Here is a 17,604-nt window from a genome sequence, read left to right as displayed (position 1 = left end):
GTTTAAAGCATTCTAACATTTAAATTTGTAATGATTAAAAAAGCGATCACTCTTAGGTGTAATTTGCTTTCAAAGTGTTTTTAAAGTTCAGTTTTAGCGATCTCGAATATTTACAATTGCGCTCCCTTTGCAGTGCACATTGATGTCATTTTGAACACAGCCGTGGCTCATGACGAAAGCTATAGTTGACCTTTTATTTAAAAGCGGAATTAATGTTAGGTCTTCAAAGCTTACGTAAAAAATAGCCTACATTAATGCTTTTCATTTATAGTAGGTTATTTATTAAGTATATTTACTGCATATGACATGGGCCTGCTGGTTAGAACATCTCTGCAGTGGTTTTCATGTGTAAAACTGTAAAAGTAGACTTTTCAAAAAATACTAAATAAATAATCAATATCCTACTTTAATAATAATAATAGTAATCATCATCATCATCATTAATATTATTATTAAAATATGATTTTTTATATTTCCTAATAAATAATAAATATTAAATTTAATTTCTTAATAAATCGCCCCATTATTTATTTATTTATATGATTTATATATGATATTAGAATACGTGTTTGCTTTTGTAAGTGATTTTATGTTAATTTAGAATAGAATATGTAATGTTCTCAATAATATTTGTAAAGAAAACATAAGCTCTATATGTGCCATTTATGTATATTTCAGTTAATATGGAAAATTATGGAAATGTTTTTACCAAAACTAATATTGGATTCTTTTTTTTTTTTTAATGCGAGTGCTTGTAAAACAATATAATTTGCACAAATAAATGATGGGGTTCTTCTCTAAAGAAGTTGTTACTTCACCCCGTTTAGAGCATCATTATGGGCATTTTACGTTATAACTGACGTGGTTCAAGCGATGGATCTGCAACAGACAAACTACTCGTTTTGGGAAACACTCGTCACTACATCGATCTTTTCCCAAACGATGCATCACACTATGATAGTTCAGCCATGAGTTACGTCGTTGCTTGTGAAATGGACCCCAGAAGGTCAATAACAATGTAAAGGATAAAAGCAAGATAAACTTTGTGAAAAATGCTCAGTAATTACAGCCAGTGCTTTTTTACAAAGTGGAAGTTTGCTCCCGTCTCCGTTTTAGAACATCACCATTCAATCAACAAGTCTGAAGGTCACTGAAAAATGACCTATGAAAAGAATATTGTTGTAAATGTGTTCTGTTCTACTCTACAGCGCCATCAAAAACCACTACTGGCAACTTCTAACCACTGGAAACACCTCTGGAGCTGTCTTAAACAACTGGGAGAGTAAGAGTGATTGTAAGCTTCAAGTAAATCTATATTTTGCTGTTATACCAGCCTGATCTCACGAGAAAACGTAAATATTTTACGTTTTGCCAGTTTAGTGGCTAATTCGTACGAATTCGTACGAGTTCAGTCGTACGAAATGGTACGATTTTAAAAAGGAGGCGTGGCACCTAACCCCACCCCTAACCCCAACCGTCATTGGGGGATAAGCAAATCGTACTAAATTGTACGAATTAGATCGTACGAATTCATACGAATTAGCCACTAAATGAAAAAGTTACGAATTGCCGTGAGATTGTGTTGGTTATACTTAAAAGGGACCCATCATGCCCCTTTTATTCATTCATTCATTCATTCATTTTATTTTTGGCTTAGTGTCTTTGTTAATCCAGGGTTGACACAGCGGAATGAACCGCCAACTTACCCAGCAAGTTTTTACGCAGGGGATGCCCTTCCAGCCACAACCCATCTCTGAGAAACATCCACACACACACATTCACACACACACTCATGCACAACGGACAATTTAGCCTACCCAATTCACCTGTACCGCATGTCTTTGGACTGTGGGGGAAACCGGAGCACCCGGAGGAAACTCACGCGAAGGCAGGGAGAACATGCAAACTACACACAGAAACGCCAACTGAGCCGAGGTTTGAACCAATGACACAGCGACCTTCTTGCTGTGGGGCGACAGTAAACAATCTAAGCACAACAATTTGATCGTAGGCTTTATAGAACAGCCAATGCTGATCACATTGGTGTTATCGTATGCATCAAATTTATTACTCAGCGATTCCTTCGCGTACCACTAGGAGTAAGTGTATATGTGTATATACTACCACTAGGAGTAAGGATATATAGTCAATAGGATATAAATATAAAGGATTAAAATATTACAAAACATTATTTTCTAGCCTACATAAATATAAAAAGCAAACTTTTATGCCTTCTTCATCTCGGGAGGCTTTTTCAATTTATTCATTACAATTTGCTTTTGTATAATGTTATCATTATTAGCAGTATTATTTATTATATCCATATTTATATTTGTTTTATTAAAAATAAGCTTAGATTTGTCCACCTGTCAGGTTTTAGACCATATGGGGCACATATGGGTGTATTAGAATATAACTCAGGTTTTTGAACACACTTTGTTATTATTGTTCATTTATTTATTTGCCGGAAATTAGAACTGAATTTAGAAATAGCTTAGAAACAAATCTTTGCGCTTAACAAACGAAATTAATTATTTATAGGCTAATTGATGTCTGTGTGTAAAGGTTTCTCTATCCACCAGAGCGAAAGTGAAAGTAGATAATGAGACGCCTTATCTCTCATTCTCGCGCTGTAGATGCTCTGTTTAACTGTTTTCTTGCTAGTGAAATGCTCAGTTTTCCACTTTTGTAGTCATCATCTAAATAGCAAATGCGCTATGGCGTAAATCAACTGACTCTTAAAGGGAATGAGACTCTGATTGGTTTATTCTCAAAACACACCTATAACTCATTAAGAAAATAAGCTCAATCCTTTTAGACCATGCGCCATGGCGGAAAGCGGATTTTTCTATCCTTAAATTAGCAAAAGTGGATTCTGACACGCCCTAATTACTTTTGAGCTTTGCACTTTGCGCATGGATTGTCAAAATAGAGCACAAAGTGTGTCAGAGCTGTTTTAAAAAAAGTATATTTTCTCAAACTAGCCAACCCAAACTTTACCTTGTTAAATTAGATAGCAACTGAATGTACACAATGTCAACAGTCTTGAGTGGGGTGAGCAAGCCTGCAGCTAATGTTTTGACAGGATTCTGTGATGTCAGTGTCTTGTGCTGTGTCAAGGATCAGAGATGTTTTCCGCTATTCACTTTATTGCTTGTGTTTGAAAGAGCAGAGCTGGTCAAATGTGTGTGGCAGTTGCTTTATTAATATTGTGTTAGTAAAAGGCCTCCAGCCCAGTTCTCTCAAGATGAGACATCATATTGTTCATTACAGGAAAGTATTCCAAGAAAATATTGGAGGGTCCCTGCTGACATAACTGCATTTTTTTGAACAATACCGTCTTGTTGAATAGGAAGATCATAAAAATAATGACTGTTACAGAGAAACAATAATAACTGTTCATTTTATTGGCATCAAGTGAAATGGTCCATGTCTCACTTTTGTAATATTGCAAACTGCGAAGGGCTAAATGGCACAGCATCAAACCTCATTAATATTTTATTTTGCTTTGCTTTATATGAAGCCAGGTCTTGGTTTCTTTCATCTTTCACTAAACAGCATACATTCTGAACCACATTACAACTACAGTACATTCAAGCTACAGAAGCAAACGATTATTTTTTTAGATGATTTTAAAGGGCACCTATGGTGAAAATCTACTTTTCAAGCTGTTTAGACAGACATGTGTGTGGGTATAGCAGGGCCGGAGTGGGCTTCTTTTTCATCCCTGGAGTTTCAAGCCTCAGACCGGCCCACTTCAGTTCACGAATGACTATATTAAAATAAGGACATTTCCAATTCAGTTTTTAATTACACTATCACGTTTTTTTTTTTTTTTTTTTTTGAGAAAAAAGCTGCTTTAGAACTTTAAATGTTCAACAACCCTAACTGTATTATATGTCTTAAAAATAAAAATGAAAAAAAGAAAAAATAAATAACATACTCAGACGAGGATCAAACCCAGGTCGGCAACGTCGCAATCTAACGTGCTAACCACTAAACCACAATAGATGATTTATACAAAGTGACTCATCTGAGTAATATGATCATTAACCTGCAGGCTGGTTATATAAGAAAAAAACAGAGCTGCAGTAAAATAATGAATGAAAAGACTGTGGTCAAGTAAATAAATAAATAAATTTAAAAAGTGTTACTGCTTAGAGCAACAGATTCTGGAGCTAGGGACACCGGCCCTCGCGGCCAAAAAACGGACCGGCCCACCGGGAAATCTCCCGGTCCTCTCGATTAGCCAATCCGGGCCTGGGGTATAGTGTATAGACCGTCATATTGGGGTGAAATACACACACACAGTCCTTTTGTTTTCAATTTAACAACATAAAAACAATGGACCAATTAGAGCGGTTTTCAGATAGACCGTAACTTGAAATAGGCGTGCTGTCCCCCAGCCCACCGAATTGATTGACAGCTGCGCACATTAACTTGTCCCGGTAGTCTTGTGTATAATCATGTCAACAAGACCAGATGTGCGCAAAGCAACCGGGAATAAAAGGTGTGTTCAGTTCACTAGGAGCATCAATCATCACCAAATGTGATCAAAAGTAAGTTTCACATGTTTAAAATGTTTTAAAACAGTGCACGTGTGTAATGCATTACAGCGATTTACTTCTGATTTACTTTCTTTCTAAGTAGTTTAAATGAACAATTGCTTTGTTTAAATAAAAGTATGTCCAAGAGAAAGCTAATACGTTTCTTATATGTACACTAGCTGTGGAATTTATTGTGATGCGACAGGGCGCCACCTGAAATCTTGCTTAATTGCCAAATCTTGCCAAATTAATTGTCCTGTGAGTGTTTTATAATGGATGCGCGCCCATACAGGAGGATCTAGCAAGGCTTATTGGTGTTTCTGTCATAGAATGTAAAACAAACTTGAATATGAGCTTCAGACGGGCTCTGGCGGAGCTATCTAACTATCAGTGATCTCTTAATAATATCCAGCTGCAAACTCTACCGCCACCGACAGATTGACGCGATTCAACAGATTTAGGGTGTTTTACTGTATTTTACAAATTTAAAAAGGTTTATCTTCCAGCAGGTCAATGACCCAAAGAACACTACCAAAATATCAATGGAGTGGCTTCACAACAACTCAGTGAATGTCCTTGAGTGGCCCAGTCAGAGCCCAGACCTAAATCCTATTAAACATCTCTGGAGAGATCTGAAAATGGCTGTACAACGTCGCTTACCATCCAACCTGATAGAGCTTGAAAGGTACTAATGAGCAAAAATTCCTAAAGACAGGTTTGCCAAGCTTGTGGCATCATATTCAAAAAGACTTAAGGCTGTAAATGCTGCCAAAGGCACATCAACAAAGTATTGAGCAAAGGCTGAGAATACTGATGTGCATGTGGTTTTTCAGCTTTTTTACTTTATTAAATTTGCAACAATTTCAAAAACTATTTTTTTACATTGTCATTATGGGGTATTGTGTGTAGAATTTTAAGGAAATAAATGAATTGAATCCATTTTGGAATAAGGCTGTAACATACAAAAAATGTGGCAAACATAAAGCGATATGAATACTTTCTGGATGCACTGTACTACACATACATACACATGTAACTCTGCCAGTCTTACGCCATCCAACCCACTCCGAGCTAGTATCGAACCGGCAACCTGCCGCATGGGAGTCAGTTGCTCTACCAAGGAGGCTAAAGACCATGACCTCTAGTGTCAGTCGCTAGAGCACCTTTAGAGGTCAGAGGAGTGAGGTTTACCTGCACAGCACACACTAGCTGGCCTCCGTTACACACATACATATGCAAAACACAGATACATACCAAAGAGCTTAGAATGAACAGGCGACACTCAATAGAACGTTCCATTGCAGATTCCGCCATTTTGGAGTGAAAGCGATCAGCTGTTCATTGGATCTTATTGCTGTTGCGATGGCAAGCAGCTGCTTTGTTTTTTATTTATTTATCTAAAAAGCAAATTAAAGCTGAGATACAACCTGAAAGACGATAATACAACTCATCAGCACTTTTAATAGCTTATTTTACAGACTTATAATATGCTGTTGCTCTATTGAAGTTTTCATTCCATAATGGCCGCCGCGCCATCTAGTGGCTGTCTCCTAAATTGCACTAGAGTGTCGCCTCTTGGTGACTTTATGCTCTTTGTACTTGCGTATTCCAAGTTGCTGTAAATCATTCAGGCAAAACTGTTTTATAGAACTTTATTGTATGTACTTGTACATTTTAAATGCTCTATGCTTGTAGCTAAAGACATCTCAGACAATCTCAGATTGTGCTCTCTTTTATACAACAATATACAGTACATCTGTGGCAAACATCAGCAGACACAATCCACACTTTGTGCTTTATCTTTGTCTCTGTATTTTTGGTATGTTATAACAGTATCACAAAAGGTTTGACAAATGGTATACACTGGCATGCGTACAACGATCTAGACCTTTTCAAGTCAACACCAACACCAAACAACACCTTTCTGCGGTGTGTTCTGCGACATCCTTTTGATGCATCCATATATTAGTTTAATCTCACGCATACAGTTTTGTCAGTCTTATGCTACTGGCTTTCCTGTTGGTAAAAAAGAAAACATGAAAAGGACTGAACAATGGGGGGTGAAGCTGCTGATACGCCAGACATCATTTTAAACAGGCTCTGCTTGGCAGGAAAGCAGGACATGATTATGTGAGCACCTAAAAGCAGCAGACACAGACAAAATGGCTTACAAAACATGTGCCAGATGCTTCTTCTTGCTGGCCTATTTCAAGAAGTTGCTTAGTATTGTCAAAATAATTTCTTTTCTGCATGTCTTATCGCTGGTTCTTTATCAACATATAAACAGGATGAGCTTAAAAGCCAACTGATCCTGCATAGAAGCCGTGTGGTTGCCTTGTGATGGTATTAAGTTTTCACACACAACTGATTTATATCTTAACTGTATGTGGAAGGGTCTGCAAGCCAGTGATGGTAGCTTGGCTGAGGTATGAAAATGGGACATAAAGAATCCAAAAAAGCAAAAACACATTTGGCTCTATGGTCTGCGCCTCTTTGAGTGTTGAAACTGAAGCCAGCTCTAATATCCGCCCAGGCAGTGACTATTCTTAGAAAGGGCACAGTTGGGACCACATGCATTATTTATGAGGTGGATTCACATTCATCTTTCAACCTCTGGAGCACCTCAAATCCGCCACTGTAGCACTCCCTGCTGAAAAATCCAGCTTAAACCAGCCTAGGCTGGTTGGCTGGTTTTAGCTGGTCAACCAGGCTGGTTTTAGAGGGGTTTTGGCCACTTCCAGGTTGGTTTCCAGCCATTTCCAGCCTGGTCTTAGCTGGTTAGGCTGGGAGATGACCAGCTAAAACCAGCTTGACCAGCCTAGCAGGCTGGGAGCCTAGCCAAAACCAGCTATGTCCAGCTTAAACCAGGCTGGTCAAGCTGGTTTTAGCTGGATTTAGCTGGTCATTTTCCAGCCTGGTAAAACCAGGCTGGAAATCGCTGGAAACCAGCCTGGAAGTGGCCAAAACCCCTCTAAAACCAGCCTGGTCGACCAGCTAAAACCAGCCAACCAGCCTAGGCTGGTTTAAGCTGGATTTTTTAGCAGGGCTAACATACTGAGGTCAAGAATTCAGTTGTAACAAACACACACTTAAACGTAAATATGTGTAGCTCAGCAAGGGAGCAAAACCAACAACACAAGTAAACAATTGGTTTTCTAGAAGACGAAGTGGTCACTTGGTATATCAGCCAACACTGACAAAAGGCAGTAGTAGTGTGAGTAGACTAGCAATAGTAGTGGTAGTGAACACGTACATTATTGTATCTTGCACTTTACAGTCGAAAGCTGCTATCTCTCAGAGACGGTATTTGCGCAGAAGGTCAGCCTGCCACATGTACTTGCGTTCTGGGAAGTGCTCAGGAATCTTGATCTTGCGAAAGTCCTGGATGCACTTCTCCAGCTCCTCTTCCACAGACAACTTTTCTTTTGCTGGCCGTTTCTTGCAGGTGCTAGTGTCTCGGGAACTTGCAGTGAGTGTCCGGAGAAGGTCGCTCTTACGGCGGTGCTCGGACTGTTGCTGCTGAAGGAGATGTTGAACAGGACCTTTCTTGGGAGGCCTATCTAATGTTTGCACATGTGTTTGCCGGCTCACCGGGCCACAGATGACGGTACCTTGTGGAGAGCTGGCCTCAGAATGACTCTCTGAGCTTGAAGTGGAGAGCTCGTTGAAAGAGGTTCCACTCTCACCTTCACCCTCAGCTTCACCTTTGTGACCCTTGCAGCAACACTCGCAAGGCGGAGATGACCAGCGAGATGGACCACCTGGAGGTAGAGAAATTTTTTTTAAAAACAGTTTAAACACATGGATGTGAGCACAATAACATATTCAAGAGTTCACACTTAGTAGATGATTGATTTTAAAGCTTGTTTGGCATCCTGTCCTGGGAGAGAGCCCCGAGCTCTGTTTCATCAACAATCACATTAGAGAAAAAAATTATTATTTCAAGAGTTCACACTTAGCTCATGATTTATACATAGCTTGTTTGGCATGCTGTCCCAGGAGAGAACCCTGAGCTCAAGGGATCCTCGAGCCCAGGGCTCCCCCCCTTTTGCAGGGTGAGGGGAGATTGAGCTCAGGGCGATCTCAAACTCCCCCGCTGCTGAGGTCAAGGCGAACTTCCTGAAAGTAAGACATTATAAAAAAAAAAAGGTTTAGGCTTATTTTATCTATAATATAGAGCACATTTGGATGGTGGGAGGAAATCGGGGAACCCGGGGAAAACTCACATGGACACGGGGAGAATATGCAAACTCCTCACAGAAATACCAGATGGCTCAGCGAGAACCCAAATCCATAGGTATTCTTGCTGTAGGGCAACAGTGCTAGTCACTGGGCCACCGTGCCACCCATTCTGGATAAAGGAGGAAGAAGGGGAGGAGGGAGGTTTCTTCCAGATGAGTTGTAGAGAGGAAATGAGGATATATATAGTGACTTGGGATCCTTTGATTGGAGGATCATGATTACCTAATGTGGACCAGCTGGGTTAATCATGAGCACATAGAAATTTGTTCAAAATTAAACTTCATTTAAAATTGTCCTGCTCAAACTCTGAAATACTTTGGGTTATTTATAACTTTTTCATATCATCATATCATATGCTGAATTCTTAATGAAATGCTATTGTACTTGACCACTGTTTTTAAAAAAAATAGGGAAGACAAACATCTTTAAATGCTATTTTAGACTTTATGGCTTTTTGTAAATTGACTAGTAATCGATCACATTAGGTTAGTACAATCTGACTTTTTAGTGTAGGTGAAAACATGCAGCATGTAAAAAAGCTGTGATCATACACAGCAAAAATGCTTTTCTTACTTAGGTTTGTTTTATGCCAATGGGATAAAGAAAAACAAGATTATTTTGCTTGTTTGAGGAAAAACTCACAAATGATTATTTTCACATATTATTTTTTAAAAACAAAACAATATATTTTGTTATCTTCTTGACCTTATATTTTTAGATATTTAGACTAGAAACAAGACAAAAACTCTGATTGGCATTGCATCGTGAGATGAGTGCATGACAGAGATTCAGAATTATTCCTTTACAGGGCAAAGAAAAAAAATACAAGGCTGATTTCAAAGGCCTGTCACCGGTTAACTATGTGTGTTATTCTTCACTGCATTGATCTGCACTATTACACAACACTGATCCATGTCAGATTTTAATTACGCAACTTCAGCTCATTTGCATTTAATTATGCAAATAAAAGTCGGGTGTCAAAAATGATTCACAGTGATTCACTGATCAAGCCCATTAGCCTTCTATATGAATGTTTACACTGAAAGTCGGGTCAACATAGTTATAATTTAAAAAGTAATTTAAAAGGTAATTGTGAAGTTATGTCCACATTTAGCAAATGATATTTGAGGAGCTTATCGAGAGTGTAAAATTACCATCTTCCAATGTGAAACACAACAGTTCACACACAGACAAAAAAACAAAAAAAAAAACAAACAATAAACCTATTTTTTTTTTTACTGTTGAACACATACGTGGTAACATTAAATGCCATGTTTAACATAAGACCACGAAATTTCAGCTATAATATATAACATAATGGTGTGTGTGACACGGTGGCGCAGTGGGAAGCACAATCACCTCACAGCTAGAAAGTTGCTGGTTCGAGCCTCGACTGGGTCAGTTTGTATTTCTATGTGGAGTTTGCATGTTCTCCCCGTGTTGGCATGGATTTCCTCCAGGTGCTCCAGTTTCCCCCACAAGTCCCCCGCATGGAATAGGTGAACTGGGTAAGCTAAATTGGCCGTAGTCAGGGCTGGATTACCATGAGGGCTAGGTGGGGCTGAAGACTAAGGGCTCATGGAAGAAGAGTGAACTTGATTGGCTAAAGACTTAATTTGCGCTATGACGCAAACAGAAAATGCCTCTTTGCTTTACCTCGTCGGTAATATGAAGTATTCCTTTTGGTTCGCTGCAGTTCAAAAACAGTGACGCCGGTGCTAACCTGGAGCTTAGAATGGTTGTATCCCAATCAGATGATGGGTGTTTTAGTCACCTATAAGGGTGATAAGATTTCCCAATTTTCCCAAGGCATTCCCCTAATCCAGCACTACCGCGAGAACTTTCCAGTCAAAGGTAGGCTAACCAAGAGCGTCTTAGAACAAAAAATAAAATCCAAAAGTTTTCATTATTGATACACTTGTACATGTAGTAACAGAAGCTGGAATAGGCGGAATCATGCTGAATGGACTTATATCTGAAGTGCAGTCTCGGCCGCTTGATGATTACAGCTGGATTTAAAAAAACGGCACACGCCTGCACAATCCTTCCATTACAAAATATAACCGAGACATTGTGCGAACAAATGAAAAGGCCTACACAAGCAGTTATCAAAATATCCAGTGTTGCAGAGAACAGTAAATCTCTCTAAAGTAAATACACTCAGGCCCCGTTTACACTAGTGCGTTTTAGTTTGAAAAGTTTTGCTACGGTTACGCCATACATCCACACTACGCCGGAGTTTTCGAGCGCCGAAAACGGAGCGTTTTGGAAACGCTGGAGAGGCCGTTTTCATTCTTTAGCGCTGCTGCCCTGTCTCAGTGTGGATGGGGGATTCGTCAAGCCCCTATCACATGGCTATAACACACGGCTTTAACGCTACCTGAAGACAGCAGACCAGCCTTCACTGTAAACAACAACATGGACACAGAAATGGGAGCGTTGTTTGCACTACTGTCTGTTTAGTGTCTGTCTGCATTGTGCAGTCATTCACTCGACCTCGTCGTCTGTCCACAAAAATACCTCTCTTGCTTTCTTTGCCATCGCGTTCATTGTTCAACTGGTGTTTGTTGACTAACAATAACCAAATGCCGAGCGTGACACATGCTTTCTGTTTAAACTAGAAAGCACATGCCCAGAGTGCGCGAATGGTCATGTGATATATGTTTTTGGCAGCGTAGTGTGGACGGAGATATGTTCAGGAACGCTAGGTGAAACGCTAGTGTGGACATGCATCATTTTTGATTTAAAACGACGTTTTAAAACTAAAACGCACTAGTGTAAACGGGGCCTCAGTTTTGCTTTACAGTCAGGGCCAGAGCAAGCTGAACTGGCACTCTAGGCAAACGACGATCACTCTGCCCTCAACTCGAAAGTGAAAATGGAAGACAGCAGTCCGGTTGTAATGATTTGGGAATCCCCGGCCCTCCACCGAGGAAATGTCTTTTTCTCAGAATGACCCATCTCAGGGATGCATCGTGGTCTGTTTACCAGACTTATTAGCGTCCTGAGGCGGGGACATGATCATCTGCGTGGTCCTCGATGCTGCCATTTAGCTGGTGGAATGGAATGAATGCAGATTTTGGATCTACAGATGAGCACTGTCAGCAGGGAGCAGACGAAGTGGATGGGTAGGTGGGGCGAGCGGTTTTGAAAGCCCACCTGTAGATGAATTTCCCTATCGCACTTGAATGCTCTTTCACCACGGTAAATTCCTGGGTGAACTCACCCTCAGTGTTGCCAAGCTGGCCAACCTGGGACATGGGTGCATTAAGAAGACGAACTCTGTCAAAATTTGGCGTCAGTAACATGAAAGCATGGATCCATCCTGCCTTGAACCAATGGTTCAGGCTGGTGGTGGAGGTGTAATGGTGTGGAAGATATTTTCTGGACACATTTTGGGCCCATTAGTACCAATTAAGCATTGTGTCAATGCCACAGCCTACCTGAGTATTGTTGCTGACCATGTCCGTTCCTTTTTGACCACACTGTACCCATCTTCTGATGGCTACTTCCAGCAGCATAACGTGCCATGTCATAAACTCATCTCAGACTGGTTTTTTAAACATGAAAATGAGTTCCCTGTACTCAAATAGCATCCAAAGTCACCAAATCTCAATCCAATAGAGCACCTTTGTTATGTTGCGGAAGAGGACCGTCGCATTATGGATGTTCAGCCAACGAGTCCAACACAGCACTAGTAAAGTGTACCTAATAAAGTGGCCAGTTATTTTATCTCTATGTGGCACTCTCAGTCATAGAGCTTCAGTGAAAATGAAACTAGAAGCTTCTCACTTGACTTTCTCACCATACTTTCTAAAAAGTGGCCTTGAACTTCAAACAGACTTGAAAATGTTTGCAGAATGTGTCCATGCATTTCCATCATATCCAGAATATAACTGAATATTACAATCATTTTTGTCCACTGCAGCACAATAGGTGTATTAAAAAAAACATCCTCATGCCCTCAAGGCTTTGCAACTTTATTTTTTGTAGACTACACATATTTCTCAGTTTCCAAATGGTCTTATGGGAGGTTAATTCCAACTGAATAGCACATTTTTGTGCTGCTTCATGTCTCAAAAGAATTTGTGCATTTTACCGTTGGATCTATTGCAGGAGTTTTTAAATTACATTTTAGTCAAGACTAGACAGAGATCCAAAACATTACAATGCATGTTGTTTCAGTAGCCAGTGTGATTTTTTGAATTAATAAAATACACTATGGCTGACTTTACTAGACATACTTGTCAACATCGGGATGGGAAAATAAGGGATATGCCCACCATAATAAGGGATCTCCTTACTTTTTATGCTAATTTAGGACAAAATTAGTTGTGTTTGAAAAAAAAAAAACCCACCAAGATCGACATCTTTAGAGGTTATTATTATTAATTATGTGTATATGTCTGTTCGAATACGCACCCAAAACCCAGACTTTCACTTCGCTTCAAAACGCGTGTACAGAATCCGTTTGGGAAACAGCGTCTATTCATCACTATAGAGCGTATCAGCTGACAGTCATGCATTGCTATATGACTGTTTTGAGAATTGCATATGAAGGGGAGACGGCGCCTGTAATGAAAAGGAAAGGAAATCGCGCCTAATTTATATTTATTTCACAGAGTTTCATGCCTAAACAAAGCGAAAGCACAGAACAGACTCACATTTAAGAGCAAGGGGCGGCCACTGGTGGTTCAGCGGTATGGGTTGCGTATAGGGAGGCTCGGCATGTGTTGGTGAAAGATACTTTTGAAAGTAGTTCATTACAATATCGAGTTACACCCCCAAAAAAGTAACTAATTGCGTTACTTAATTACTTTTTATGCAAAGCAACGTATTATATTACTTTTGAGTGACTTTTACGTTACTTTCCCTTACCTGGCTGAGGTTTGATCTCTTGCTGGTGTTTTTACACCTTTTTTTAGAGAAGCTTTGCATTTAACAATCACCAATATAACCTACACCTTCATTCCTTTAAAAACTGTAGGATGAAATTATATTTTGAGAACTTTCTGATTCTATACATGCTGTATATACAGATTAGTGAAAGCATGTAATGTGTTTGCTACTTTTGTATGTTTTGCATTATTAGTTAAGTAAACTCACTGTCCATTGAGATAAACATTGCAATAAAGCCTAAGAGTCCTAACGTAAAATAACTTATATTAAGGCAAAAACAGATTGGTGGACAGATATTTTCAGGTCTCTCCAGAGATGCTCAAGACAGGGCTCTGGCTGGGCCATATAAGAACAGTCATGGAGTTGTTGTGAAGCCATTCCTTTGTTATTTTAGCTGTGTGCTTAGGGTCATTGGCTGCGTCCGAAACCGCATACTTCCATACTATATAGTACGCCAAAATCAGTATGCGAGCCGAGTAGTATGCCCGAATTCATAGAATTCGAAAATCAGTATGCGAGAAGTACCCGGATGACTTACTACTTCTGGAGTGCGCATCTCATGCACGCTGCGCTATCCTATGATGCCCCGCGAGCGAATTCATGAATGGGAGTGAAGCGACGCAAATTACACAGGCAGGTCACGTGACCATGAGAAAATGGCAGATGTAGTACGTCCAAATTCCATTCATACTTTCACATTCATACTGTATAGAACGTACTTTTCTAACGGCCGAGTAGTATGTTTAAATTCAAATACAGTACCTACTGAGTAGTAGTCGGTTTCGGACGCAGCCATTGTCTTGTTAAAAGATAAGCCTCCGGCCCAGTCTAAGGTCCGGAGCAGTCTGGAGAAAGTTTTGTATCCATAATACATATTCTGCAAGCTAGAGAAAGGAAGCAACAATTTAAATTGAATTCAATTTTCACAAATAATTATTGTGACGAGGAGCTTTACAATGTTCAATGAAGAGTATTTGTGTATTAAGTATATGTGTTGTTGTTGTGTGATCTGGAGGAAGACAAAGCTTGCGTCTGTTCTTCGTATGTGGATTACTCATGACTCATTTCCACTGACTAGTACAATACGGTACAGTTTGGGTCGGTACGGGTCACCTTTACAGGCTTGCGCTTCCACTACCAAGGGTTCCCTTTTGGTGGGCATGGTGTATGACAGAAAGTTTCAGTCGACGTCATTTTCGCTTGAGAAAATGGCTACAGTAAAGCTGTTGGGGTCCTTGCATATCATATGATGAAATTTGATTTTAAACTATTAATCTTTGTTTTTAAATCCTTAAACGATCTGGCACCACCTTACTTGTCAGACCTGCTACATGTATATAATCCTTGTAGGTCACTGAGGTCTTCTGATGAATTTATTCTTTCTGTACCAAGGTCCTGTTTTAAGCGAAGTGGGGACCGGGCTTTTGCTGTTATTGCCCCAAAACTCTGGAACGGGGTTCCACCCCACATCAGACATGCTCCAACTCTATCTGTTTTTAAAAAGCATCTGAAACTCCATCTTTGTTCCTTAGTATTTGAGCCTTTTTAATGTTGAGAAGTTTGCCTTATGTTTTAATTGTTATGCATGTGAAGTAGATTTTATTTTTAGTATTGATTGTGTTCAGCACTTTGGGTAACGTTGTGTTGTAAAAAATGTGCTATATAAATAAACTAACTAAACTAGACTTACTGATAAATTAGTAGTGTTTGGTGCTGATCGTTCCTTTAACAAACAGCTGGAAAATCCTGCATTGCAGGGTAGGCTGTATTAATAATCAGAAATCTACTGGAACGAACAAAGCACAAGGTTGGCTGGGCTATACTGTGGTATTGTTCTGAAAATGAACGTTAACTATTTATTCTATTTAATAATAATAATAATAATGATAATAATAATGAAGGATTACTTCGAATAGAAACTTCCTCACACTGGCCCTGTACATAATGCTTTAGGAGGTAGAAATGCTATTTCCACTTTGATAAACATTATCTGCTCTACCATGTCTTCAGCATCCGTCCCAGTATGTGGTAGACCATTAGGTACAACATATTTTGGCTCTCCTTGAATTCTCCACTCTGAGATGAACAGGCTCTAGCAGACTTTCTCATAACGTGACAGCTTTTCACACATCTGCTCTTTTGTCAGGCTTCAGCGCTACTGTGTTCTGCCACACTAGATTGCTCTCACCATGGCTTGCCAGCTGAAAACTACGAGCAGTCACAACATGCTCTGTTCTGCTTGGATGATTGAATTTGAACTTAGATGTAAACAGAAAATATATAAGGACTTAATTCCCTGTTTAACCAAAATTCTCCTTGCATATGTTTTTATCAATGACATTGCTGTAACAGTAACTGCTCAAAATATCGTTCTGAACAAGCCTTACTAGTACAGGGTAAACACATTTCTGGCTGGACTGTTCTGTGTAATTATTCTTTTGCACCTGTAGCCCTGACAAATGCCCTTTCTCTTTCTCTGCTTGACGTCACTCACACTAGAACAATAGTTTCATAAGCCAAATAGCACCATTATTTCAGTTTAGAGCTATGTAATGTAATGTGTATTTATACAGCGCATTCATTGAATGATTGGGAGGCCATGATCGCAAGGCCTGACAGAGGCCAGGACACCGGGGTTACACCCCTGCTCATTACGAGAAGTGCTGTGGGATTTTTAATGACCACAGAGAGTCAGGACCTTGGTTTAACGTCTCATCCAAAAGACGAGAGCTAGTGCATTTATATCTTGTTGGGTGAATATATTTTAATTTAAAGAATCCATATTAGCATAGAGGGCAGCACGGTGGCTCAGTGGTTATCAATGTCGCCTCACAGAAAGAAGGCCATTGGGCAAGTTTGCATTTTTGTGTGGAGTTTGCATGTTCTCTCAAAAAAGTCTGGCTGCAGATTTGCACTTGCACTTTCAGGCTTGCACTCTCGGACTTGCACATTTGCAATCGCCACCCGTGCCCACTTGCAGGAAAGTCCTTCAGTCATTTAAAGGGCACCTAGTCCTTACTCCTTATCAGTGGTGTAAAGTAACTAATTACAAACATTAAAATTACTGTAATTAGTTACTTTTTCTCATGAATTGTAATTTACTGAGTAGTTTTAATAATGTATACTTTTACTCTCACTTGAGTACATTTTTAGTGCAGTATAAGTACTTTTACTCCACTACTTTCCTCCAACCTGCAGTCACTACTTTATTTTTTCTTGTCTATGGGGATTAGAAACATCAGTTGTGTAATTCCTGTCTAATCAAATCACACAAGGAAGGTAAATCGCCTCATATTGAACTACCTCAAGACATGGGCGATTTATAAATGCAGCAAACTGTTTGGAAGCATTAAAAGTGTCCAAGAAGATGTCCAAAATCTTAACACGCGTTGACCCAGAGACTGTTTAGATGCATGTCACTGATGAGAAGATGACAGATGTTTACTGTATGGGGACCGAAATGGCCTTAAACACCCAGCAAGCACAAGACATCAACATGATGTCAGATTGAAGTTGTACCCCAATGTCGTGGGGATGTTGCATTTTGTTTGGTATTTACTATGATCTTCTATGTAAAGCTGCTTTGAAACAATTTACTATGTAAAAGCGCTATACAAATAAAGGTAAATTAAATTGAAATGAAAATCGGGTTGACGTTAGAACTCAATGTCAGACCAACGTCAATGTCCAACCAAAAACCAACCACATATCAACGTCTAATGACGTCACAGCTTGAAGATGTGTAAACGATACCACTATGTTGTCTATCAGATGTTGGATTTTGGTTGCCATACCTAGTGAATGAATATCAGTATTTGACAACAATATGATGTTGGATTTTGGTCACTTTCTAACAACCTAAAATCAACCAAATATCAACGTCATTTAACGTTGTTATTGGACATCAAAATAACAT

At 39.5% G+C, this 17,604-nt stretch overlaps 3 protein-coding genes across 9 annotated transcripts in view; 2 read left to right on the top strand and 1 right to left on the bottom strand.

Moving 5' to 3' along the window:
- grxcr2 (glutaredoxin and cysteine rich domain containing 2) overlaps positions 1-10,007 on the top strand; it is a 23,342-nt gene extending 13,335 nt beyond the window's left edge. The window contains exon 4 of the transcript XR_015520766.1: positions 7,993-10,007. The gene's annotated coding sequence lies outside the window, so the exon portion shown is untranslated. The remainder of the gene's footprint in view (positions 1-7,992) is intronic.
- Positions 1-17,604, top strand: part of pcyt1bb (phosphate cytidylyltransferase 1B, choline b) — a 658,357-nt gene that overhangs the window by 283,636 nt on the left and 357,117 nt on the right. The gene's annotated exons all lie outside the window — the stretch shown is intronic.
- Positions 6,186-17,604, bottom strand: part of kctd16b (potassium channel tetramerization domain containing 16b) — a 19,670-nt gene continuing 8,251 nt past the window's right edge. For 2 of the 7 annotated variants that reach the window (XR_015519662.1, XR_015519663.1), the window contains exons 2-3: positions 7,603-8,308; positions 6,186-7,244 (exon numbers count right to left, since the gene is read on the bottom strand). Coding sequence is in view for 3 of the 7 variants with exons in the window: in NM_001128752.1 (NP_001122224.1) it covers positions 7,842-8,308 (467 nt within the window). In the remaining 4 variants the exon portion in view is untranslated. 7 annotated transcript variants of the gene reach the window in all.

The sequence above is a fragment of the Danio rerio genome, chromosome 21, assembly GCF_052040795.2.
Source record: "Danio rerio strain M-AB ecotype USA chromosome 21, GRCz13ab, whole genome shotgun sequence".
Classification (NCBI taxonomy): domain Eukaryota; kingdom Metazoa; phylum Chordata; class Actinopteri; order Cypriniformes; family Danionidae; genus Danio; species Danio rerio.
Note: the sequence above shows the minus strand (reverse complement) of the source record. Positions and strands in the feature narration are given on the sequence as shown.